This window comes from Gastrolobium bilobum, unplaced genomic scaffold (genome assembly GCF_033153095.1).
Source record: "Gastrolobium bilobum isolate Gb01-03AN ecotype WA unplaced genomic scaffold, APGP_CSIRO_Gbil_v1 utg14120, whole genome shotgun sequence".
Lineage (NCBI taxonomy): Eukaryota > Viridiplantae > Streptophyta > Magnoliopsida > Fabales > Fabaceae > Gastrolobium > Gastrolobium bilobum.
The window spans coordinates 222156-248786 of NW_026897624.1; the positions used below are offsets into that span (position 1 = coordinate 222156).

Genomic DNA, 26631 nt, shown 5'->3' on the forward strand with positions numbered 1-26631 from the left:
ATATATAAAAAAGTTAATGAGCTATTTTTTTCTTTCTCTTTCTTTTCCTTAATAAATTTATTCATTTTTTTGTGTATGTATAAGATAATTTTGTCTAGTACAACATAAGAAATATATATTTCAAAAATCAATCTTCATCCTTTTTTTTCTTCAAAAAGCTATTGGGATTTATATCCCATGTTACAAGGATTTTTCCCCCCCTACAAATACAACAATAAGGAGTGAGAAAGTGAAATCAGAAGAAAGAAAAAAAAAAATTAATGGATCCCACATTTTACAATGTCTTCTTCTCCTTCTGCAAGATTATTTTTTTGAAAATATTTCAATTGATTCATTGTACGTATCATTCTAAGAAAACACAATATTTTTCCGCTCTCTCTCTCTTTTCACTTGGATCTCCTTGACATTAATCGATGCTCAAATTGTTAAAGAAATTAAAAAGCTTAAGAGTGAGGTTATAAAGGAGGCACGTACTTTTTTGAGTGTGACCGGCGGTCTACATGACTGACCTATTTTCCAACCACAGCCATCGCATCCGATAGATAAATTCGTAAATAAAAAGGAATGATGGAAGTTGATTAGAAAGAATTATTATAAAATTTTCTATACACCTTATCTCTATTTCTTTTTTCTTCTCTTGTATGTAAGTTTCATTTATAATTTTATTTTTATTATATAAAATAACTCTTTTCTAAAACTAAATCTAATTTTAAAATCAAATTAAATAATTATTGAACAAGTATTCAGTCCTTTACCAATTTTTTTAATAATAAACAAATCCTTGAACATATAATATTATTTTTCTTAAAAAAGTAAAAAGACCAGATATGTCTTCGTGCTTGTGCAGTTGCGCATATTTCAAAGGGGCATAATGGTCAAGACGGAACAAAGAAGTAGCGGAATGACACGTGGGCATGATGACGATGGGTTGACAAAAGGATAAAAACAGAGAGAATAGTAAACGGACGGCGTTGTAAGGTATGAGGAGAAGTCGTGTTTGGTTTGGTTCCCTCCTATTTCTGACATTCGAGTTCTGCAAAACATATCCTCATTTTTTTTCCTTATTTGTTTCTTCTTAAATTATTTATTATTAAATTGAACCTGAATTCCCCATTTTGCCCCCACCACCTCCATTGGGGTCTCTGTTTCATTCGTTCAAATCTCTCTCTCTCTCTCTCTCTCTCTGGTTAATACAAAACATTGAGTGTTTTGTTCATTCCTTACCTATAAATACATATTCACATCTCTGTCTCTCTGCAACCGACAATCTCTCTGTTTCTCTTCACCCATGCCTCATTCTTAAGGTATGTGAGCCTTCCCTTCTTCTTCTTCTTCTTCTTCTTCTTTTGGTTTCAAACAATTAATTTTTATGCCTCTTAATACAAACAAGGGGGAAAGATTATTTGGAGCAAAAAGAAAAGAACCCCATTATTTTCTCTGCCTTTATATTATATATTATTCGCTTTCTGTTCAATCGGATTCCTAATTTTTCTTTTTTGGGTGTGTGTGACATCGTTGGTTCTGCGTTTTTTGTTTTTGTTTTTTGTTAATTATTTCTGACTTAGTTTTTTAAGATTCAATGGGCATTTTGTGATTATCCCTGATAGGAGGGAAATAGAAGGGACCAAAGATGAAGAATTTTGACTTTTGCAAATAGTGGTTTGTGATTTGAGCTGATATTGGCTTCGTAACCATTATATATTTGCTATTTGAATAGTAAAACGCATTAATGTATTGTTACCATTTGTGTAACATACTCGGTTGCATTTCCTTTCTCTGTTTCTTATTCTTATAGCTTAGAATGACCTATAAATTATCTAAGAACGCGCGTTTTACTCTTCTTTTTGTCTGTGTATGTGTGTGTGGGGATCGCTTCCTCTTGCTTGGATCTGTTGTGTGTAGTATTTATTCTGTAGATCACGTGTTTGATATTGGTTCTCTTAGGATTTTTGGTACCAGAAAGAATTAATGATGCCGGGAATTGTTACAAATGGAGTTCGTGATGATGGAGGAGCTAATGAAATGAATGGGATCCATTCCCCCACTAAGGAAGCCTTAACTCCAATCAAGTCCCCGAGGACTTCCCTGAGTCCACAAAGACGCCAGAGTGTTGGTCCGAATTTCGCGGTTGATGGGGTGGTTGAGCCCTCAATTGAGCAACTTTATGAAAATGTATGTGATATGCAGAGTTCTGATCAGTCACCCTCAAGGAAAAGTTTTGGATCTGATGGTGATGAGTCTAGAATTGATTCGGAATTGCACCATCTAGTTGGAGGACGGATGAGGGAGGTGGAGATAATGGAAGAGGAAGTGGAGGTGGAAAAAGGGCCTGGAGTGTGTTCCAGTAGTGAAACATCTTCTGGAACGGGTAGTTTATCCAATGATAAGAAGTTGGATAAGGTGGATGAGATTGGAACTGCAACTTCAACTTCTGTTTCCTCAGAAAAACCTGTCAAAGCATCGAACTCAGAGTTGGTTCCTGTTACTTCACCTAAATCAAGACCCAAGGGAAAAAGTCCTCCTGCAAAACCTCCTATTGAGAGAAAGAATGATAAGCCTTTGACAAAACAAATTACAGGAGTTACTGGTGCAAAGAAATCAAAGAATTCTCCCTTGAGAAAGTCAGTTTCACAAAATCGAGTTGAGAATACGGCTGAATCAGCACTAGATAGACCAGAGCGGGCACCAATATTGCTAAAGCAAGCAAGAGATCTGATTTCGTCAGGAGATAATCCACATAAAGCTCTTGAGTCAGCTCTTGAAGCCATGAAACTGTTTGAGAAGTATGGAAATGGGAAACCGAGTTTGGAGCTGGTTATGTGTTTACATGTTACGGCAGCAATATATTGCAGCTTGGGTCAATACCACGAGGCAATTCCAATTCTTGAGCGCTCAATTGAGATTCCTGTTATCGGGGAAAGTCAACAGCATGCCCTTGCTAAATTTGCCGGTCACATGCAACTGGGAGACACCTATGCTATGCTGGGCCAGCTTGAGAATTCAATTATGTGCTACAACGCTGGGTTTGAAGTCCAGAGGCAGGTTTTGGGAGAAACAGACCCAAGAGTTGGTGAAACTTGTCGGTACGTGGCTGAAGCTAATGTTCAAGCTTTGCTATTTGATGATGCAGAGAGGCTTTGTCACATGGCTCTTGACATTCATAAAGCAAATAGTTCAGCCCCATCTATTGAAGAGGCAGCTGATAGGAGGCTCATGGGCCTTATATGTGAAACAAAGGGAAATCATGAAGCAGCTCTTGAGCATCTTGTTTTAGCCAGCATGGCAATGGTAGCAAATGGCCAGGAAGCTGAAGTGGCATCTGTTGACTGCAGCATTGGAGACACATACTTATCCTTGTCTCGATATGATGAGGCTGTCTTCGCATATCAGAAAGCTCTAACAGTTTTCAAGACCAGCAAAGGAGAGAATCATCCAGCAGTGGGATCAGTATTTGTACGTTTGGCTGACGTGTATAACAAGATAGGGAAGTTGAGGGAATCAAAATCATATTGCGAGAGTGCACATAGAATATATGAGAATCCAATGCCTGGAGTTCCTCCAGAGGAGATTGCTAGTGGTTTTACGAATATTTCAGCTATCTATGAGTCAATGAATGAGCTTGAACAGGCACTCAAGTTACTGCAGAGAGCACTAGAGATATATAATGATGCCCCTGGTCAACAAAGCACAATTGCAGGAATTGAAGCTCAGATGGGGGTCGTGTACTACATGTTGGGGAACTATAGTGAATCATACAACACTTTGAAGAATGCTACCTCAAAGCTTCGTGCTATTGGAGAGAAGAAATCATCCTTTTTTGGAATTGCTCTTAATCAAATGGGACTTGCCTGTGTGCAGCGTTTTGCCTTAAGTGAGGCTACAGAATTATTTGAAGAAGCAAGGAGTATTTTGGAACAGGAGTACGGACCGTATCACCCTGAAACGCTTGGGGTGTATAGTAATCTTGCTGGCACATACGATGCAATTGGCAGGTATCCACTTTTGGTGTTCCTTATCGGGTTATTCCCTGTTATATTTGCAAATATTTTTTCACTGTAAGAGCATTTGCAGTACTTTCAATTTACTGTGGTATTATGCGAAGCAGGCTAATAGTAGTAGGTTAAATTATATATTAATAGGCTGTTTAATCTATTCATGTCACTCATATGAATATAACTAATCTAGTAATGCCACTTATGTGAATATAATGACTGATTTTCACTGTGGCATTCATAGTAAAGAGTCAAGACTGCTAGGTTTGAGATTGCATTTACTTTCCCCTTGACCTTTCATAGCAACTTGAACAAAGATAAATTAAGAGAAGTTCATCTTCTCTGCAACAGAAAAAAAGGTCTGATTCACCTTCTTAGACCTTTGTAACTACTAATCTGGAAGAAAAAACAATTACCTATTAATGAGTGGGGAGATGGATGTTTATGGACAGGATATGGAATCTATTGCTTCTTTATGGGCTTTTTGACCCTTACAACCTTTTATTAATAATTAATTATCAAATTGACCTTCATTATAAACTATTTCAAAAATTTAACCTCCCCAAAAAACATAACACCAATCTGCCCCTGTTTGACCGTTGACCATCAAGTCTACCCGGGTACACCCCTTCCTACCCAGGTATTTTTTAAAATTTTATGCCTACCCGGATAGGGAGGGGTGTACTCGGGTATATTTCTTGAGATCTGAAAAATTACTTGAATTATTTACCCAGATAGGAAGGGGTGTACCCGGGTAAATCTGTCATAAACGGGATCATAAGTGCACATACTCTTAGCTCCACAAAGACCATGAACAGTACATGGTTGTGAAATAGCTTGCCATGATACCTCCCACATCTTGTGGTTCTCATTGAAGCTGTAGATACGCAAGTTGCCGTCAGAATCCATCGTGAGTCGTCTATACAATTTCATGCCATAATCGGTGGAAAAGATTTGGAACCCATCAGAGGATGTGAAATGGCCAAATGAATCTAGGACAGCGATTTTTGTTACATTGTAGGTGGATCTGCCTGCATCAACTGGAAGTTTCCACGGTTCTGGCCAGTACACGCTGGATAGTGTAGAACCTTTGAAAAGAAAGCGCAGAACAATATCGTTGCCAAAATAAAGTTTATAGAAACCAGAGGAATAGTTCGTTGTGCTTCTTGATGAAACCAAGCTTGCTTGCTCAGTAACTGCTTGGCCAAGAAGAATGGTGTCTGTGGGAGAGTCAAACCAAAATGGGGGCTGCTAGGTTATATAAAAATCCTACCATCGAGATTTACCGGGGTACACCCCTCCCTACCCGGATAAATAATTCAAGCAATTTTCCAGATCTCAAGAAATATATCCCCTACCTACCCGGGTAGACATAAAATTTCAAAAAATACCCGGATAGAGAGGGGTGTACCCGGGTAGGCTTGGTGGTCAACGGTCAAACAGGGGCAGATTGGTGTTATGTTTTTTGAGGAGGTTAAATTTTTGAAATAGTTTATAATAAAGATCAATTTGATAATTAATTATTAATAAAAGGTTATAAGGGTCAAAAAGCCCTTCTTTATGACTTAAGAGTTTTAGATTTTCTAAGATATGATATGGTTAGTTAGGCGTAGAAGTTCTTTTCTCCTTATGGGGTTTAATCTTCTCTTTCAGGCTGGATGATGCAATTCAAATTCTGGAGTACGTTGTTGATACGAGGGAGCAGAAGCTTGGGACAGCAAATCCTGACGTGGATGATGAGAAGAGAAGGTTAGGTGAGTTGTTGAAGGAAGCAGGTAGAGTTCGTAGCAGAAAAGCCACTTCACTTGAGAACCTTCTTGGTGGCAATGGTCGCACTGTAAACAACCTTGTCATGGAGGCCTGATAAGGATGTCTGTCTATGACTCCTGAAAAGCAACTCGATGCTTCTATGCTTTTACAAGAACTCAGAGGAGCAAGCTAAAAAGTAGAAGCGATGAAGATGTTCTCACACCGTTAATTTATAAAATTGAATGTTTCTAGTGTGTTAAAATTAATGGGGTTAAATTATTGATTGAAGAGTGTAATAATTTATGCTAAAATATTATTAAAAGTTGTATTATTTGTATCATATGATGTAAGTAATTATGATATACAGATACGTCCCTTTTTGTGTACTGCCCATATGGTTGCAATGGTTGACGAATACTTATGTTGGTTCTTCAACTTGAACTTTGATAATGATTGAAATGGATAACAAATTTTCTTTCATCCTCTCAGCAAAGAGTTGTGTGCTATTTTATTTTGTTTCTTAAAATTATGATTCAATTCTAAAGAACTGAGGCACTGCAAAATGTCATTAAATCATATAAACGTGTTTTATTTTATAAGTCAGAAAATAAAGAACATTTGGACAAATAAATTTGTATAACAAATTACTGTTAATCTATGATATCCTATAAAATAAAAGAAAAATGCAATTGAAAAAATGAATTAAGCTAGGACTGCTATCCACGATGTATATCAATTGCCACTTTGTTTTATTTTCTCCATATAAATAACTATTTCCTCACTGTTTCAGAAATATCCTTGTTTCTGCCTCTTGCTAAGATAACGTTGTTTGGAAGCTCAGGAGAATAATACAATTTAGGAGTTTGCATTCATTATTTAATATGATCACAAAAATTTCTTACACACACGATATTTTGTGGGACCCGCATATTTTGAAGAAACATAACTCTTATAAAACCCTACAATTTATCGACTTATAGAAATGAATTTTGAACGTGTTCCTCATTTCATCTCAAACAACCATTTCCATAGTGATTGTTCTCTCAGCTTGCATTTAGTCAACGTATGAAGTAGCATTTTCAATTGGCACATCATTATTTACCTCATGAATGACAACCCGTACTATCACATGAGAAGAGAGTTAGAAAACCGGGATGTAATTTTTTTACCTCATATACATGGATAGTTTCTATAATTACATTTTTATTTTTAAATATTTATTAGAATAATAAGCCATTAAAAATTGAATTCTAATTCATTTAGTCATAAAATTTCTTGTACTATATCATGAATTAACTCTTTCGCAAGCATAAACTATTAGGTATAGGTATGTGAATGATTTTTATATTTATATTTTTAATAGAAAGAATTGCAGGTGGCAAATGGAAAATCTAACTCGGTTAAAATTATTAGAGTTGTTATGGATCTACATAAGGCCCATATGCCTAAAAAGCCTAATAAAAGACAAACACTTGACAGTTATACAAGAAAACAACTGAGGTCAAGAAGTAAGGAGTCAAGATTGTTCAAATCCTAAGGTAAACTCTATAAATAAGAGGTAAAGACCACAAGTATGGACCAATCTCTCTCTTACTATTATGATGTCACTGTGCATACACACCACCCCATTGGCTAAAGCCTTATAGTTGTGTACGATGATCCTCAGGAGTTCTTCCTGTCCATTGCACTTTGACCATCAGAATGATTCTTGCTCCTCAGCTTCTTTTTGCCGCGATCGAGAATCTTGAGTGGTCCGATGGGAGTCTTTAGGTTCTCCTGAACCTTCACATCATCTGGTTGCACCACGTGCGAAGGATCCACAATATACTTCCAAAATTGAGACACGTGAAACACGTCGTGGATGTTGACCAAGTTCGGAGGCAAGGCAAGCCAGTAGGCAACAGGCCTACCCTACCAAGAATCTGGTATGGCCTTATGAATCTTGGGCTAAGCTTCCTCACTCCGAGGGCCCGACCAACACCGGTGACAGGTGAAAGTCTCACAAACACGTGCTCACCGTCGCTGAACTCCAGTGGACGATGCTTAACATTATAATAGCTCTTCTGGCGATTCTGCGCCTGCTTCAACTTCCCTCTAATCATCTGGATCTGCTGGGTGGTATCTTAGACAAAGTCCAAGCCAAATAACTCGCGATCTCCAACCTCAAACCAACAGGTAGGAGTCTGATACATCCTACCATACAACGCCTCGTAGGGTGTCATGCCCAGGCTAGTATGGAAACTGTTGTTGTACGAAAACTCAACCAATGGCAGGTACCTATCCCATGCTGAACGTTGCTCCAAAGTGCAAGCCCTCACACATGTCCTCCAATGTCTGGATGGTCCTCTCAGTCTGTCTGTCAGTCTGAGGGTGATAGGTTGTACTCAATCTCAACTGAGTACAAAAAGCTCCCTGCAGCGCCTCCCAGAACCGAGATGTGAATTTCAGGTCCCTATCACTGAAGATACTCTCGGTCTGGAAAGCACGGACACGCAAATTTTTTTGCGTGTCGGACACGTGTTCGACACGGACACGCGGTCCACATTTGGGGACACGCGGTCAACTCCCCGACACGTTTTTCGGACACGCAGTCAACTTCTTTCGACACGCGGTCAACACTCGAACACGTTTTTTTTTTTTTAAATCTTAATTTCATTTTGTTAACTAAATATAAAAGAAATAATTTATAAATTAATTTTTTTCTATTATGAAATTTGACATGAAAAATTAACAAAGTATGAGAAATTATTTATATTTATATTTATGTTATGAAATTTAAATATTTGATTGGTTATATGACTTATTATGAACTCCTATATGTACTAAATATAAATTATATTATATATATTAAAATTTTTATTTAATATCAAAACGTGTCCCAACGTGTCAAAATATGACATATTTTAGAATTAATGTGTCGGCGTGTCGTGTCGTGTCCCGTGTCTCGTGTCCTTGCATCATAGCTCTCGGGCACCCCGTGAAGCCTCATGATCTCGCAAACATAAAGTCTGGAAACTGCTCAGTAGTGAAGCTCACCTTCACCAGAAGAAAATGGACAGACTTCGTCAATTTGTCCACAATGACCCAGAGAGTCACAACCAGCCTAAGCCTTCAGCAATCCCACTACGAAGTCCATGGAAATGTTTTCCCACTTCCATTGTGGTACCTCAAGAGGTTGAAGCTTACCATACGGTTTCTGGTGTTCTATCTTCACCTTCTGACATATCAAACACTTGGCCACAAAAAAAGCTACGTCTTTCTTCATGCCCGACCACCAGAAGTTTCTCTTCAAGTCTTGATACATCTTTGTAGCACCAGGCTGAACAGTAAACTGGCCCTTATGAGCCTCTGTCATCACCTCCTCCATCAGAGTACCTCGAGGAATTACAATCCTCTTCTGAAAGGTCAACAAACCATCCTCGTTCCAAGACACACCGTCCTGGTTCTTCACATAATCAAGGCACTCTCTCTGCACTTGCGCCTCTTTGATCTTTTCCATAAGCTCATTCTCGACTCTCACAGTCTCCATCTCGAGAAGTGCACCCCCAAACAAAGAGGTCACTGTCAGATCTCGAAACTTCTCAATTATATCATAGTCATTCGATTCCCTGGGATCATTAGTCACTTCATCAATAGAGGTGGCCTGACCATACATTCTCTATTCCTCCCAATAACTTGGGTGAGTTTAGGTCCTATTATATGACTCTAACCGCAACTTGACTTACAATTTTATAAATCATTATTCTCAATATAAAATCGTATTCCTTTCATAGTACGAAATCATAATCATGTTCATTTCAATCAATACATGTTAGCTATCATGCTAATTCACATAGTAACGTACCTTAGTTCACGTACACCTGCAAAATTTTCAATTGCAATAACATAATAATTCATATACTCCATACAACATCATACCTCAATCTCCATGGCATCTGCAAAATCGAAAGTCAATAAAGGATGGTACAACGTCAATGTATTAACACAGTTCATGACATTTACTTCATGCTTAGTACTACTTGTGGTGTTCACATGCAACCTACATATGAAACAGATCACTAATTTCATGTTAACTTAGAATCATGGAGACCACTCAACCCACAAAACTAATTGTACATACACTCACCTCGTATATGTCAGATTGCGCGTGGCCTTGCCACAAAGTCCAAGTGTTACACACTTAACTCCTAAAAGAGAATTTCACATTCTCAACAAACCTGACTAGAGAGTGTCCCTCACTCACCAGCAATAAGATATCTTCTTTTACGTTTTTGAAGTAAAGCACCATCACGACATGTAATGGCATAAAGCATCTTACCTCTCATGCCAAACTAGGCATATCAGTCTTCGCATATTTTACTCATCCCACCACTTGGTGGTTGTAGAGTTTAAACTCATATTTCAAGTCTCTTAATGCATTATTATACCATGAGGCAAACTAAAATTGATTGATCAGTGCACCTCGTGCACCCGGATCACCCGATGAGTCAAACTTAAATTGGTGCCCTCATGGGACTTCCAAGAGTCAACATTCTTAGGATCTAATCCCCAAAGGGAAACCCATGACATATGTTATCGGCCAAGAAACTAGTAGGCATACCATTCTCTAGTGTACCTCGTACACAAGGACCACTCAATGAATTACACATCAACTGAGCGTCCAATCAAACTCCTCAGAGGCACCCTCTTCGGATACATCCCTTCCAGGGATAGTCCATAATACGCTGATGGCCAACAACCCACTCAATCAACCTAGTTCCTCAGGTCGTATTATCACACACTTCAATACAACATTCAACGTATAAACATAATTCATACATCATGTTATGCAATCACAATAATTCAACACAGAATTAAACATACAATTTCTCAACAACCAGTCCGTTCCCAAATGATCTCAACGTTGACCATAGGTCGACGATTAAGATCTGCCACGTAGTCTCGGCCATCCAACGAAAATACCATATCCAGATAACTAGATGAAGCATCACATTTCTTCCCCGTAGTGGTAATAACCCTCAGAGATAGAGAAAGCTCAAATATGGGAAAGTTCAGCCCCACAACAATCGGACTCGCAATATATAAGTGTGTCGTCCCTAAGTCAAACAATACATCACCAAGTATCTACAACACGAGTTATACCTCTCGCAAGGTGCGGAGCTCTGTCCGTCTGCTGACTATCCGACATATAAACTCGGTCAGTCTCTGGTGGTGCAGGAATCATCTGGGATGGTACCACAAGAGCAACCGCAGCACTAGCGACATGTGTAAAACAGTCTCTTGAGTAGTGGCCCTTCTTGCCACACTTGAAGCATATCAGCTCACCCGAAGCACAGCGTCCCAAATGCTCCTTCTTGCAACCTATACACTTCGGGATAGTCGAAGGTCTAACAAAGTTTTCTGCCTGAGTAGTAGACCTCTTGAATTCGTTGCACAGTTTTTTGGCCTGTAGCTGCTTCCCTTTACCTTTGCCTCCAAACTTCCTATCCCTCCAGGAAGTGAAACTACTAATTCCCTTAGCCTCAGATTCTTTGACTTTCTTTGCCTCGTGGTTCACACGAATCTTCTCGAGATCACAGCCTTGCTGAATGCAAGTTTCGAAGTCCTTAGATGTTGATCCAGTTATCCTCTCCATGCAACATACTGTAACATTTTGTACTCCTGCAGCTCGCTCCGCTTTGGTAGCGCGTCTTTTGATAAGGTGACCTGGCTTGCCACATCTGAAACATATTTTTTGTCCTTGCCAGCAAGTACCCATATGAGTCTTTTCACACGGGATGCACTTAAGCAGCGAGGATTCATTCCCAACTAGCATCCCTCTAACTCCACTCCAAAACTGATGTGGGGATGGAGTTGGTGGTAGTGGAGGATGTTGGTTGTCATGACAACCAAATATCATGTCCCCCAATACAACTCGTACCATGGTCATATACGCCAGTCGATTCGCCTCTAATACATCTTCAATGGCTTTCCGGTTTGTCTCTCTAATGACATCCATCATAGCCAGGTTAGCCGCTCTAGTGGCCTCCTGTTCAGCTTGTCTAGCCGCCTGCATCTTAGCTAATGCAGTTAGGATAGGATCATGTTGACCCTCATTCGTCTCCCGAGTTCTCCTAGAAGGCGCCATAACTCTGCACATGTTACACAAAGGATGAGTTTATCAAGCCCATACAATGTGATCACACAAGCATTAACATCATAAGACAGGAAAACTACAACATCCTAAGTTATTACAATACATAATGTTTTTTTCCCAGAAAGTGCTCTGATATCATAAAATGTAACACCCTGTGTATACCCGGTTTGTTATCATGTCATCGTATTAAGCTACGCTTAATTAAAATTGCGGAATAACTTTTTCTTTTTAATTATAACGTCATTAATATTAACCAAGTTGATTACTTAATCCTTTTCCAAAACATTGTCTATATGTAAATTGCAAATAAACAGCTAACTACATTGAATAACCTCATATATAAATAAATGTGTATCTATGTCACGAAACTACAACACGTAGTCCAGACCATAATCCTGATACATTATACAACTCGAATCTAAAGCAACAAAGTAAAGTCAATGTGGCATGGACAACCCTCATGCTTACCAAATAAGGCAACAAAGCCCAACAGAGACTCAAGTCATATAACAGTGTAAAGACAATAAGCATAAACAGGTTCCAATCATAACAGCATAGGCATGCATAAGCAGTCAACTAAGCTCCGGCCTCTTGTCGCCCGAGAGCTCAACCCCCGAGGTACCTGACCTGAAAATGTTCCCTAAACGTGGGGTGAGACCTCTAAACAGAAATCTCAGTAAGACAAGGGGTCCTCAAGGATTTCTCCACCCCCAAGCTCATTTACATGTGTAATATAAGTTCTAAAAGCAGTAAAACAGTATAAGTTCCAAAATCAGTGCAATGCAGCAAAATAATCATGTCATGTGTGTCAACTATTCTACTGGCCAGAGAAATGCAGGATTTACATAAGTCTATTACCTACAATCAGTGCAAGTCAGTACTTGCACCCACCCACATAATCACCCTATTCTAAGTCTTCTACATACTCAGGCTTACTGTCCAGGTGGAACAACACATGCATATCATAAGGCACTTGCACAAAAAGCTCAACAGCATTTCAAATATCAAAACATGAAAACACATCATGCATATAAATCATTCCCCCATAGGGTATGGTGGAACCAACAATGGCTAAACCAAGGACACGAAAGCTTACCTCGCAAGCTAACAATCCAAGCCAAGTCCACACTAGCTCAAAGTCACCAAATAGCCCAATCACAGTCTGTTTATACAATAAATAATCATCAATATTCATTGCCCAAGGTTCCATTAAGTGATTAAGGCTTTCCAACTCATTTTAAGTGATTTTATGCAAATTCTGCAGGAGATATTCGAATACTCCTCAATGAGTATTCGAATACTCCAAGTCTCCAGAAAGTATCCGAATACTTTTACTTAAGTATCCGAATAATTTTCACTCAGTAACTGAATACCACAAGGTATTCGAATACATTACCTACAGTATTCGAATACTACCCATTATCCGAATACTTCTTCATAGGTATCCGAATACTTTTCTTCCTACAAAAGTATCCCAATACTCCTTCAAGGAGTATCCGATTACCTGCTGATGAATATTCGAATACTACACGAAAAGTATTCGAATACTTATCAGACAGAATGCAGAAACTCGAGCTGTTCATTGCATAATCCCATTTTTAAGTGTCCTAAAGCGATTTGGAGTCAATAACTTCGTAAACAGATGTTCATTAACATATTTTATACTTAGATTATTAGTCCTTAACTCAAATTATCAAAGTTTCCTTTTTTTAATGGATTAAACAAGCTCAAATCATGAAAATACCAAAGTGGTGATCATGGTATACCTCAAGCTCCAAAAACTCAGAAAATGGGACACTCTTGGGGCTTCCAACACAGCCCCACAACACTGACTTTACAAAGATACGAATTTGATCACCAAGCTTGGCCCTTTATGCCAAAAGGTAGCTTCTTGAAGTCTAAAATGCCATGACAATGGCTTCACCCAACCAAACTCAAAAACACAGCCCCCTATGCCTCACAAACTCAGAATGAAGTCTCTTACTCACTCCCAAGGCAAACCCTCACTCACACAAGGTGTTTTGGTGAAGAGAACAAGAAGAAAAGTGGCACATTTGGCTCACAAGAGGAAGGGAAGGTGGAGGTGGTAATAGGGAGGGACTAACCAGCAGCCAAGGGGTCCAGAAAAATTCACGTAGGAAATGTTGTATTCTGACCCAGGACATTGTGCCACAAGGTATAAATAGGTCAATTAAACTAGTCCCATTGTATTAGTGCTAATAGCTACGCTTATCATTTTAATCTCAAACTTGAGATTCTGAGCCTAGCCATTTTTTTAAGATTTGTCATATTTTTATTTTATTTTTTGCAGCACTTTTCCAGTACGCGTTTTTACGTAGCCGATATCAGTTCTGACACCAATTCTCATTAATTTGCCTTGAAACTTGTTATGCTAGTACTATATATTATTCTAGTGACATATACATACTTTTCATAATTTTCCGGGATACTTCATCGGTACGCATTTATACCGAGAAGCAGAACCGGTATCTGGACTTTTCTTGAGAAAAACGACTTTCAACATTATTAATCATTTACCATAGTTATTTAAGCTTTCTCATAATTATTAGGGTCAATTATGGAATTATCTCATTAATCTCATAATTAATTAATTAAATTCCTAAATTATCGGTGCAAGTTCTTACATGGGTTTTGTCCATTTTTTGTATGTTATATTTTGTATTTTGTTATATAAAAAAAAATCTCAACCCTCGAGTTGGCTCGTTTGACCCGCAGGTTGGCTCATTTTTTCACGAGCTGGCTCGGGTTGGTAACTCATTTTTGCCAACCGCACCCGGCTCATTTTTGGTGGGTTATGAGCCAACCTGACGGGTTGGCTCATTTTTGCCAACCCTAATTGCAACCACTAGTTGCACAGATCCCAAATGTTGCGCAGGTCCCATCTGAAATAAATCAAGACCAACATGTTATAGATCTTGTTGTCGTTACAGTCTTGAGAAGGATGGAGGAGATGGAAAGACGTAATCAGCTTCAATGAGAGGAGGATGCGCAGCAAATCCGGGATCTGGAAGCAAGATTGCTGCAGGCTAGTAACCCAGATCCTAGACAGGCCATGACTCGGGTCATGAATGATATGAGGATATCAAGTCCTCCACGAAGGGTGACTGAGCAAAACAATGAGCGTGGAAGAAACGATCATGGCCCGACAAGACATGTCAGTGAAGGGAGTCGAAGACAGGTTAATAATGTAAGACATAGCTGGGATGGAAGACCCTAAGACATAATGAATAGGACAACCCAGAACGAACAACTCGGCAGACTGGAAAGGAAAAGTAATATGGAGGCCAGAAGTGAACTACCCGATAAAAATGAAAGAAGAGGGCACTTGCAAGATGGAGGAAGAGGCAATATCCAAGGGGATGACATTGAAGCACATAAGAGAGCTGAGAATACTCGGCTATATGATGATTAACCCAGGCAACCAAGAAAACCACGTCTGAGTTGCTCCTGCCAGAGTTGTAGCAAATATCCGAGAAATGATACGTTCATCAATTCCTCGTATATACATATCAATATCAAAAGTATCTATATAAACTTATGGATCTTGACTTCCATTATATTTCGGCAAGTGTGTCGAATCAAATTCTTTCGGGAATGGTGCATTCACAATATCATTAGTAAAAGGGCTATTATTGTATTGCCCCCTACAATATTTTCTCCTATACATCCCAGCTTCAACATAGCCTTAAATCTGAATATAACGATTATGATCAACTTTGTAGCGATTCTGCTAAAGTTGCAGATATCGATTGTGATCAACTTCATACCGACTCTGCTGAACTTGCAGATCTCGGTTATGATCAATTTCAACCTGGTTAGTCTCCACATTCCTTATTCTTTCAGCATTTTGATCATGAACTACAACATTTGTAATTCAACCTATATCGGTTTTACCCTGGCCTTCATTGCCTCTTTCACGAACTTGATTATTGGCATCCCTAACCAGGTTTGCATTATTATTAGCATTTTCGCCATGATAGACCTTTATTTGTATTTCTCTTCTTCTATCTTCTTCATCTCGGATTTGAACTCTAGCGCGTTCCTGATTTCACAACTGCAAAAACTGCTCCTCCATCTCTTGAAACCTTCGAAGATCTTCCTGCCTTTTAAAGATTATTACGTTATTCCATCTCCTATATCTTCCTTAAGATCGCATTGAAAGCGGCCTGTGCAAGGGGAGCATCTGGATCTGCAGGTTGATGATGAAGAGGTGCTATATGATTCTGAGGATTATCTGCTAAAGTAGGTGGGGAGCTGTATTTGAGACATCTTCACTTACATGAATTGCATTGTAATCTGGCTCAACTTCATGATCAGGCTAATTAAGAGGTTGATCCACATCCACCAAAACAAGATTTGACGGTAGATTCAATTGTGGCGGCAGGTGGCTGCTACTCCTTGTATGAACCATTCTTAGCCGTGGGAATAACAATTTATCTTCCCCACAGACTCGGCGCCAATATTCTGTCCTAAAGACAGAGATGTCTAGCCCAAAAGACTAGTGAGTTTATCTTAGATCTAAGTGCTCTCTAAGGTATCTATGAAATAGATACCCTTGAGTATAGCAGATCACTGTGCACAAGAAGTGGCTTTTTGCCAAAGGGGTGGTGTGTGTGCATAGTGACAACATAACAGTAAAGAGAGAGAATGCCCATACCTGTAGGATTTACCTCTTATTTATAAATTTAACTTGTAGGCTCGGGAATTACGGATCTTTTGTGCTTCTTCTAGTAGCCCAAGCCCAAGTCTGATGATGTCGTATTAGGATTAATATCTTTGATTAATATTCTTCTTTGATTATATGAGATTCATATTTGGATTGTCCCTTATTGGGCTATATACTAAATGAGCCTCATATCTGAGTCTATAACATAAACAATTTTAAATAATTGATTTTTATATTTTAAAATAATAAGGTTAATAAATATTTCAATTGATTATTTACAAAGTTCATTCTATGATCATATTAAGTTTTATAGGTGTCTGAAAGGACCTAACTTTAATTTTAGGTTTTAGTCCTTCACCTTGGGAGTGTATTGAATTGAGATTTTAAAGGATTTTAATAGATTATTTTTAGACAAAAAAAATTCATTAGTATTCAATTAGAATTTTAAAGGATTAAAAAAGTCACGTGGTATTCGATTAGGATTGTAAAATATTATTTTAGAGTCCGTTCAAATTCGTTGGTATTAAATCAGGATTTTAAACAAAGGAAAAATAAAAAATCTGACAATTTTAATGGATTTTCTATTGGTGTGAATTTGCGAGACTTTTTAATGAGAAATATAAATAGGATGTCTCTCTCACAATCTCACCCTAACCCCTAGGATTTCTTAAGATTTCTCTATTGTATTGTCTTCTTCTCCGCTTGAAATCGGATTCTGCTATACGAGCTTCGTCAAAGCTCAAAAGCAACAGATTTTTGAGCGATTTTCATCACAAAATATCTCAGAAACAACAAACCAACAAATTTATAATATAATCTATCTCAAAAACAGAAGATTTTTGAGAGCTTTTGGAAGTTTAAAAAATAATTTCTAGCTATCGGTCGCAATTTTTCTTGGCACAAAAAGGTATGATTTTTTATTAAAAACAACATAAAATGGTGGGAAACCAATAGGGGAACTAAAATCCTCAAACCAATTTTTATTTTACATCAATGAAACAAGATCAATTTAAAGAAAGATTAAAACTTTCATAATATGAACCCTATATTTTGTAACAATACATTTATGAATGAAATTCCTTCGCTATAGGAAACGATTTCAAATAATTTTTGTGTCAATAGATACCTAAAAACTTGTTTTTCAAAAGCCCCAAAGCAATTTAAGGTTATAATGTATCGATTGAAAATAATTTGAGAAATTTTCTAAACTTTCATGTAATAAAACCTAGAAATTCATATTCAAAATTTTCTTAGAATACTCAATGAAAACATGCATATGATATATGATTAGAAAACTCTCATCACGTAGAATAAAAACCCCAAGATTTTCAAGATCAATTGAGAAAAATTCCAAACAAAATTTTATCATAAACTTTTGGTTCTATATGCAAATTTAAAATTATTTTAATAAATAAAAAAATTGGATCTTATAATCATATATGCATAGCTGTGATACCAAATGAAAAAGATAATTTTTAACTCATTGGTCAAAACCAAGAACAGAAACAAGAAAATGCTAATGCTTGGATAACTAGTATAACTTTAGATATGTGAAAAGCTGTTGCTTATTAATTCTGAATGTTTGTTAAAAATTATATTATGATTTACTGATTGAGAAATTTATATTAGATTTTACTTTTTTTATTAATATCATTGCATTTTTTTTATTGACTCTTATAATTTTGAATGTTTGCTAAAAATTCATAAGGTTTTTTAAAATCTTATAAATTCATATTGTCATTTCAAATCTTACAAATTCTTTAAAATTCATTATTATAAAATCTTAATTATAAAAAAAAGTCTTTGAAAAAGTCCTTAAAGTGCCTCAAATTCTAGCCTTTTAAAATTTACAAGATTTTTTATCTCAAAAAAAATCTTTTAAAATCATAATTCAATATATCCCTTATTTAAAAGTACAGCTCTCAGAAATTGAACTAAATTGTGTTTAATTGAAGGGCGTAGAGGACCCGCTAATACACACATGATTTGATTTTTGCTAGTTACACTCTCTGACCTATATAAGATAATTTAGGTTTATCAATTAATTTACCCCAATGAAAAGTTGCTATAATGAAATAGGTAGAGGAAAATCTTGACAAATGGTGAATTACACAGTTCCCAGCATGCAAATATTCTGATCGATGTTGTTTTGTTTGGTAGAAGAGAAATGTTTTTTAAAGGTAAATCTAATAACCAGAAATATGATAAGAAAGATAGGAAAGTGAGTTTGGTATGAAAGTTAAAAAAAATTGTTTGGTTGGACAAAATTTTATCAAAAAAATTGGATTAAATAAGTCATATTTTTGGTTCACCTTTTTTTATTTCTCTAATTTTCTTGAAATACCACCTCACAAATGGTAAACTTCAAGAATGCATTCTCTCCCTTTTTGTATGCAATTCACAAAGGACGGGAAAAATAGATTGGTGGATAAATTTTTGTATGTCAGCTACCAAATGTTGGCAACATGGAATGCCAATATCACGTGAACGGGGATCCAAAAATAAAATCTGAATCAAACACTACCTTATAGTCATGTACGAATTCGATCCGTGATTAGATATTCCTTGTTTGAAAAATTATTTGATCTAATTTTATTTTCAATACATACACCATCCCTTTTCAATTTTATATGATGGCCCACTTTTTAACTTTCTACTACTATTTTTTATCTTTATCTTAGTTAATCAATTAATGTGGCTGGACCCTTCATTCTTAAATATATTATTTTTGGAATCTCAAAGGTGGATTTATTTATTTAGTGTTTGGTTGAAGGTTTATTTTGGGATTGATAGGAAAGTGTAAGTGGATATTGGAAAATACCACGTTTGGTTCAAGTTTTTTCAAAAACTACCAGGCAAATAGGATAGATGGGAAAATGACTTTTGTGTTGATTTTTGGATGAAATTCACTGTTACAGAATACCACTTGAGATGTGGTATTTTGAGATAACTAGGGAAGTGAAAAAACAGGTGCAAAGTTTCTCCCGAACATAGATTTTGCATATTTAAATAAATTTCCCTGGTAATATTTGGGTCAACCAAACAACTTTTTTTACATTTTTCTACCAAACTCACTTTCCAACCATTTTCCTATCAATTACATTTCTCTAGTAAAAAAAAATTTCTCCCGAACCAAACACTACCTAGGTGTTATTGTATAACATAAAACATTAAAGAAGTCCTCATCTAACTATTTAAATTTTTGGATTGAATTGACTCTTTACATAATATTAGAGTTTCAGTGTTCTGGGTTTGATTCTTGCCGACCCCATTTTCTTTGTGAAATTTTTTAGCACAAATAAGTTGAGCCTGATGTATCATCCACCTTTCAAGCTCAATGAATTCTCTTACGAGGATGCGTGTTAGAGTATAATATAAATCAATCAAAAAATTATCACCCAACAATTTAAACTTTTGAGTTGAATTAATTTTGTACATTAGGATTTAAAAGCATATAGAGTCTTAACCAAAAATAAAATATAAAAAATAAAAGCACATGGCCATATTAAATAATAGATTAAATTAAATATATCAACTAGACTCGGTAAGATGCATTGCCACTAATCCCAACAAATTACATCCAAGACGACAATATGTCAATATCCTTAACCCATGGCCATATTTCCAACTAGGCCTGAATAGACCTCCTGTATCACCTATATAGTAGAATTATTTAGTAAATTTGGTGTAACAATATATGATTTTAATACTTTCCCTTATGTATGCAAAATTTAATACTGTAATAGCAATAATTATGAATTTAATTTTAATATATTATGAATATAAAAAGTTTTACATTTTTGTTTTGGTGAACAAAAGTTTTACATTTTTATTTGGTGATAAGTTGTTATATCATTTGATAAGTTCAACAATTCATAAGATATCAAATTCATTAAATGATTTGAAAACATATTCTTAGATGAAAATATAAAATATTTTTATAATAATAATATAAAAATAAATTTAGTCATTATTACAGTAGATGATAGAGGATAATAACAGTCTACATAACTCACATAATATATGGTCATCAATGATATAATATAAGAAAATTATTTTTTATTATAAGTGTTTAATTTTTTTTTTAATTTTTGGGTATAACCTGGAGGTATCTCATTCAACCTCCTTCGAAGGCTACCCTTCATTGGAACAACGGGTTCACTGAACTTCGCCACTGGAGAAAGGATGAGACTAACATGTTCTCTTGTTTTCAAAGATTTTTCAAAAAATTTCTTAAGGCAGGATTTAAAACCCTAACTCAAGCAAACCTTTGAAAACTCAGTTACCAACTAAGCTACTCTTTGGGAGTTAATTACAATATTACATGTAGATGTTTGAATTGATTTATTTTAAAATGATTTTTTTGACAATTTTCCAAGAGAACTTAAAAAATAATTTTTTTCATAAAATAAAACGAAACCGTATTAAGTGATGCTTTACGTCATTTATCATATAAGCTGTTTTCCCTTTATTTTAACTCGCCTTCTCCCTCTCCGCATCAAACCATGGACTTCTTTTGTAACAAAAAAAAAAAACGGAATCTAGTTTATAAATGAAAACATATTGATTAGTTGGAATTACCAAGGAATACGTCATTAAATACTTTTGAACAAGAAATAATGATATACACTAAGTTTATACAAATAATATACACTAAAGTCAGCTACAATATATATATATATATGTATGTATGTATAAACTAAAGTCAATTAATAAGTAACATATATATAATTTTTATTAAGAATTATATAAATTCATATATTACAATATTATTTTATATATAGAATATTATTATGTCCGTAGATTATTGGTTTAATTTATTCAATTTGTTGTCCAAAAAAAAGTATTCAATTTGTGTAAACTTGATTTATGCAAATTTTTCTCCATTGAGTAGTCATTAGCTCAAGAATTGCGTTCGCTCATTTCTAACATGGTTGGTTGCGTGATTGAAGGTGGCACGGGTTCCTAGATTTTTTTAAAAAGTTTCTACAAAGTGTTTTAAAACTCCTCGTCGATTTGGTGGAGATACTGGATTATTGAGTTATTAGTTTAACTCATGGATCAGTGTTTCAATCCTATGGTAATTAAAGAAAAACCATACTTAATTAAGGGTGTCGAATTAAACAGTTCCCAACATGCGTATACTTTGATCGATGTTATGGTCATTTATGAAGTCGATCCGTGATTTGATATTCCTCGTTTGAAAAATTATTTGATCTAATTTTATTTTGAATAAAGAATCTTTTGAGTTCCTAAGAAAAAATAGGATCTCTTATTTTAGTCCCTTAAGAAAAATAGTCTCGAAGTTTTAATAAATTCAAAATGGTCTTATTTAGTTAAAATTCAAAATGATCTCTTATAAATTCAAAAAAAAATCTATATTAGTCCTTCAAAAAAACTAAAATGAATGTACTCTGAATTTTATAGGGACCAGACAACTAATTTTTTTTTATAAAAGATTAAAGTAAGAACAATATTTTTTGTTAGGGACGTGAAAGAAGGTTTACTCGTTTATTTTCTACCCATATACCATCTCTTTTCAATTTTATATGATGGCCCAATTTTTAACTCTCTTCTACCATTTTTTATCTTTATCTTAGTTAATCAATTAATGTGGCTGGATCCTTGTTCTTAAAGGGGCGTTTGGTTCAGGAAATTTTTTTGAAATAGTAGGGAAATGAGATAGATAGAGAAATGATTAGAAAGATAGATAAAGTGAGATAGGTAGAAAAATGTAAAAAAAAGTTGTTTGGTGGAGAAAAATTTTACTGGGAAAATTAAGTAACTTTATGAAATCAACAGTGCATTAAAAGCCAGATAACCAATTTTCCGAAAAATCCTACTTTCAAATTGAGTTTTTAAACAGTGCGGATATCTATGTTTCTCATAAATCCAGAAAAAATTGGATAGATGGGTTTTTGGTGAAAAACGTTGAAACAAACATGGTGTTTCTAAAAGTCATACTTGAGAAAGATAGATATCCGCTGAAAAGCTCCCAACCAAACACCACCTAAATGCATTATTTTTGGAATCTCGAAGGTAGATTTATTTATTTAGGATATAAAAGCACAGAGAGTAAAGCAGAACTTGCAACTTAATGATAGACAGGTAGTGGTGCCAAGCTTGAGTCTTCCATTGAGACTTTAGAGAGTCAACTCATTGGTTGAGAGAGGGATGGTAATCGGTTCAGTGAATTCAGACTTGTACTTCCAGAGTTTGAATTCTCCCTCCACAAAATCATAGTAACCCCCCGACAGCCTTAAGTTATTGTTCCTCGTTTCTTTTTCAACATATGGATATGTCCGCAGGTTCACTAACGAGTTATTCACTGACTCCTGCACATACAAGTCATCTAGTTTAAATAACTTCATTATAATTAGAGTAAATATCCTTTTTAGTCCCTGGCAATATCTACGAAATCCATTTCAGTTCCAACAATAAAAAAGGACCAAATTGGTCCCTGAAAGTACAAGAAAAGGACCACTCTACATATTTGGGAGTTGACATAAGGACTAACATGACCCTTTTTTTGTAATTTCAGGGACCAATTTGGTCTTTTTTATTGCCAGGGACTAAATAGAACTTCGTAGATATTGACGGAGACTAAAAAGGGTATTTACTCTTATAATTAATTATTAAACAATCTAGCACAGCTTGCAGTGGTCGTTAATTAATGTTCAAAGCATGGTAGCTAAAAGGAAATTAAATTATGTGACTGTTTCTGAGCTAACCTTTTCACAGAATTTGCATTGTTCTTCAGAATCATAGTCTTCATATTCTTTTAGGACCTTTATTTTGGCAGGTAAACCAATTTTCACCCAATCATCTATGAAATCACTGCACAATTCAGTTAAACCTTCAGATGGATTAAGCATCACAATTTGTTCCATTATATATGGACATACATAGTGCTTTTTATTTTAACTAGTTTTTGCCAAACAAGGAACTAGAGTAGTGAAGCTATATGTTATTTTTTAAAGAAATTAAGTCTTACAAAGGAGCAGAACCATCCTCTGGATGCTTCATAAGCCTTTTTATTCCACCGCAGCGACTATGTCCAATGACCAGGATGTTTGACACCTGTAAAAATATTTGATTAATTTTATGAGAAAATTTATATTTACAAACTCTTACAAATTACATTATGTAATATAGGTATTACATACTACTTGAGCATGTATTATCCATATTACATAATATAATTTATAAAAGTTATATCTCTTAAAGATTCCTATGTATTATCAATCAAAAATTCAAAAGGTAAGGAATTGAGTTTTGGGAAACTTTGGTGAGTTTATGAATAAAAACTAAAGATTTTACAAGAGTTATGTTGTAGGAAAAGTGATTGTGTAATATTATAGAGATTTGTTTTGTGTGCCGTAATTTTTTTTTTTCTTCAAAATGTGTAGACCCACAAAATGTTGTGTGTAAAAAAATTTGTTATGTCATGTTAAATTACAAATGCAAACCCCAAAAACTAATCAATCAATAATCACCTCAAGAGCCGTGATAGCATACTCAATGGCAGCACCAACTCCACTGTACCTTAGCTGTGGAATAGATAGGACAGTAACAAATTTGATTATTAAAACTGTAATTTGATGAAGAGATAGAGAATTAATTTCAATATTAATTTAATTTGAACTTATGGAAATGCATATACTATATAGTCTGAAAGGGACCATGTTGAGAAGAATAGTGAAAGAGAGACCTGATTAAATGGAGGGACCATGTTAGCAATGTTGCGGACCATGAAAGCTTCTCCCGGTTGGAAGTTGAGAATAAAAGTGGGACTCACTCTAGAGTCAGAGCAAGCAAATACCAGAAACTACACCACATATGAAAAATTGAAAACAGAGATTGAGGATAAAAATTTTGTAAACAAAATTACACAGACCGTAATCCAACTTTAAGTAATCACCTTAGGTTTTTGGTCAAGAGCAAGTTCGGCATACAGATCCGGGTGCTTGCTGCCATATATAAAAAGAAGCATGCATGTGTTCATATTATATAGTACTTTGTAATTGAAATAACATGGTCAGAGAGAGAAATCATATATAGGCATAATAATGAAGAGTTAATTAATTTGTAAGTGTACTCGAATTCGTTGATCTTGAAGTCAGTAAATCCTTCTATGATTTTCTCCACAGCAGGGTCAAATGGATGCGGATGATTTCCCTTCAACTCAGCTATAAGCTCCTCAATTTTTGCGGTTACTACCTCATTAAGTTCCTCCTTCTCTCTGTAACCAATAAGTTACAATATAACTTTGGGAAATATTTAACTTCAGCTATAGGAAAGAGAAGTTATCTGCATTATTCACATGATTTTCAAGATACAGTTCCGTATCCTGAAAAGTATGTGTCAGCTGTAGATAACTTTTCTGAAGCAACAGTAGATTAATAGAATCCTATAACTTTATGTTATAATGTATACTTCATTAAATTAGTTGATGTATGCGTGCTACAACGGAAAGGAAAGTGATTATCATGTGATTAAGTTTAAAGGGTAATTAACCTGAGAAGCTTGTTCAGTTCTTCAATGGCCAGATCAGATGTCTGCTTTGCCATAGTTATCACTTTCTGCAGATTCCAAAGGCTGTAACTAATTAAACTGCTCAAAAGGCAACAATATAATATTATATGGTAAAAGTACTTCTAGAATAATTTAATGAATTTGTGCAAGGCTAATCATATAGGCGAACTTAATACTAGTATTCCAGCATGGAATTTTTCTGCAATTCCAGTGCTGGAAACTGATCAGTTAAAGGGTTGTTTGAGAAGGGAAACTAGCATGTAGGAATAGGGGTGAGATACTATACCTTCTGCAGCCAGGTAATGGTTTTGCTTAGATGTGATAGAAAGTAAGAGAGATATGGAAACTAGTTAATTTGCTGATACATTTCGCAGTGCCTGTGTAACCTATTTATAAGCTGAACCTGAATAATATATCTTAGAAAACATTTTGTTTTGACATACTTTCTTCGTGAATTGATGTTTAATGTTTTTGTCAATTTAAACATTAGATTAAAAGTTTTCATTGAACCTTTAGCCATCACTGTTCCCCCGCATCCCGGATTAGTCCCATAGCCGGCTCAAAGAGTCGAAGCTCGTGGGGATACCAGAAGGAGCCAACTCGTCTCAAAGAGATAATTAGGGTTGGGTAAACTCCAAATTTTTTTTTTCATTGAATTGCTTATGGCCACCTCACTTTAAAGAGATAATTAAGGTTGATATACCAGAAATAAAAAATTTCATTGAATACATCAAATTTACAATATTTAATAACAATTAATTGATGCTTTATCGCACAATTTGTTATTAACTAATAGTAACTATAGAGTAAACATTCATTTTGATTTTTTCACGAATGCCTTCTTTTTCGGTTTGGTTCTCTAAAATTAAAATTTTCAAAAAGGACTTTTCAGTTTAAAAAAATTGCTATTCCTATCTGAAAAGTTTTTAATTAAAAAAATATAATTTAAAGAGGATCGATCAGATTGAAAAAGAAAACATCTATGAACAAAACCTTTAATATATAAGGGTGAATTATTATTATTATTTTAAATTTTTAGTAATTTAAATTTTTTTACTTTGTAATATACAAAATTATACATTTTCGTTATGTTGGCAAAAAAAGTAGAATACATTAGCCTCTTGTTAATTAGAATAAAATAATGGCAAAAATATTTATCTTAATTTTGTGTCATTTTAGATCTTAATAGTTGATTTCCGTCAATCAACGGTTAAAATTTATTGGGTTAAAATTTATTGGGTTAAAATTATTAATTAATTAATAATTTGCAATAAAATCCAATAAATCCTATATGTTAATTGTCGAAAATCAACGGTTAAGATCTAAAATAACATAATATTATATTCTTTAAAAGAATAAATATTTTTCCCTAACAAAACACTTTTTATAGCTGTGTTAATTGTTATTGGATGGAGAGATAACATTGAAAATTTTATAGATTGAAAGTTCCTTAATTAAAAAAATAAATGTAAGAAAAACCAAATTGACAAAAATAAATCTGTAGAGCATGAAATTGATGAACATAACTCTGA

The 26631-nt window shown here is 35.2% G+C and overlaps 2 protein-coding genes across 3 annotated transcripts; one reads left to right on the top strand and one right to left on the bottom strand.

The window, feature by feature from the left end:
• Nucleotides 1-1052: 1052 nt before the first annotated feature.
• LOC133308708 (protein KINESIN LIGHT CHAIN-RELATED 3-like) lies at nt 1053-6151 on the top strand. Of its 2 annotated transcripts, none has more exons than XM_061509387.1 (3): nt 1053-1304; nt 1945-3992; nt 5646-6151. In XM_061509387.1, the coding sequence occupies exons 2-3, from the start codon at nt 1969-1971 to the stop codon at nt 5854-5856; spliced, it is 2235 nt and encodes a 744-aa protein (XP_061365371.1). In that variant the 5' UTR covers nt 1053-1304; nt 1945-1968; the 3' UTR covers nt 5857-6151. The 2 variants fall into 2 exon arrangements, with proteins under 2 accessions (XP_061365371.1, XP_061365372.1); XM_061509388.1 differs by having other exon boundaries at nt 1251-1304; nt 1960-3992.
• A 16432-nt stretch (nt 6152-22583) lies between these two features.
• LOC133308712 (carbonic anhydrase 2-like) lies at nt 22584-25429 on the bottom strand. Its single transcript, XM_061509394.1, has 9 exons — nt 25386-25429; nt 25082-25146; nt 24663-24806; nt 24486-24534; nt 24276-24392; nt 24061-24114; nt 23559-23644; nt 23296-23401; nt 22584-22899 (listed from the first exon to the last, which is right to left on the bottom strand). Exons 2-9 carry the CDS (start codon nt 25132-25134, stop codon nt 22708-22710), a joined length of 801 nt encoding a protein of 266 aa, XP_061365378.1. The 5' UTR covers nt 25135-25146; nt 25386-25429; the 3' UTR covers nt 22584-22707.
• Nucleotides 25430-26631: the final 1202 nt, after the last annotated feature.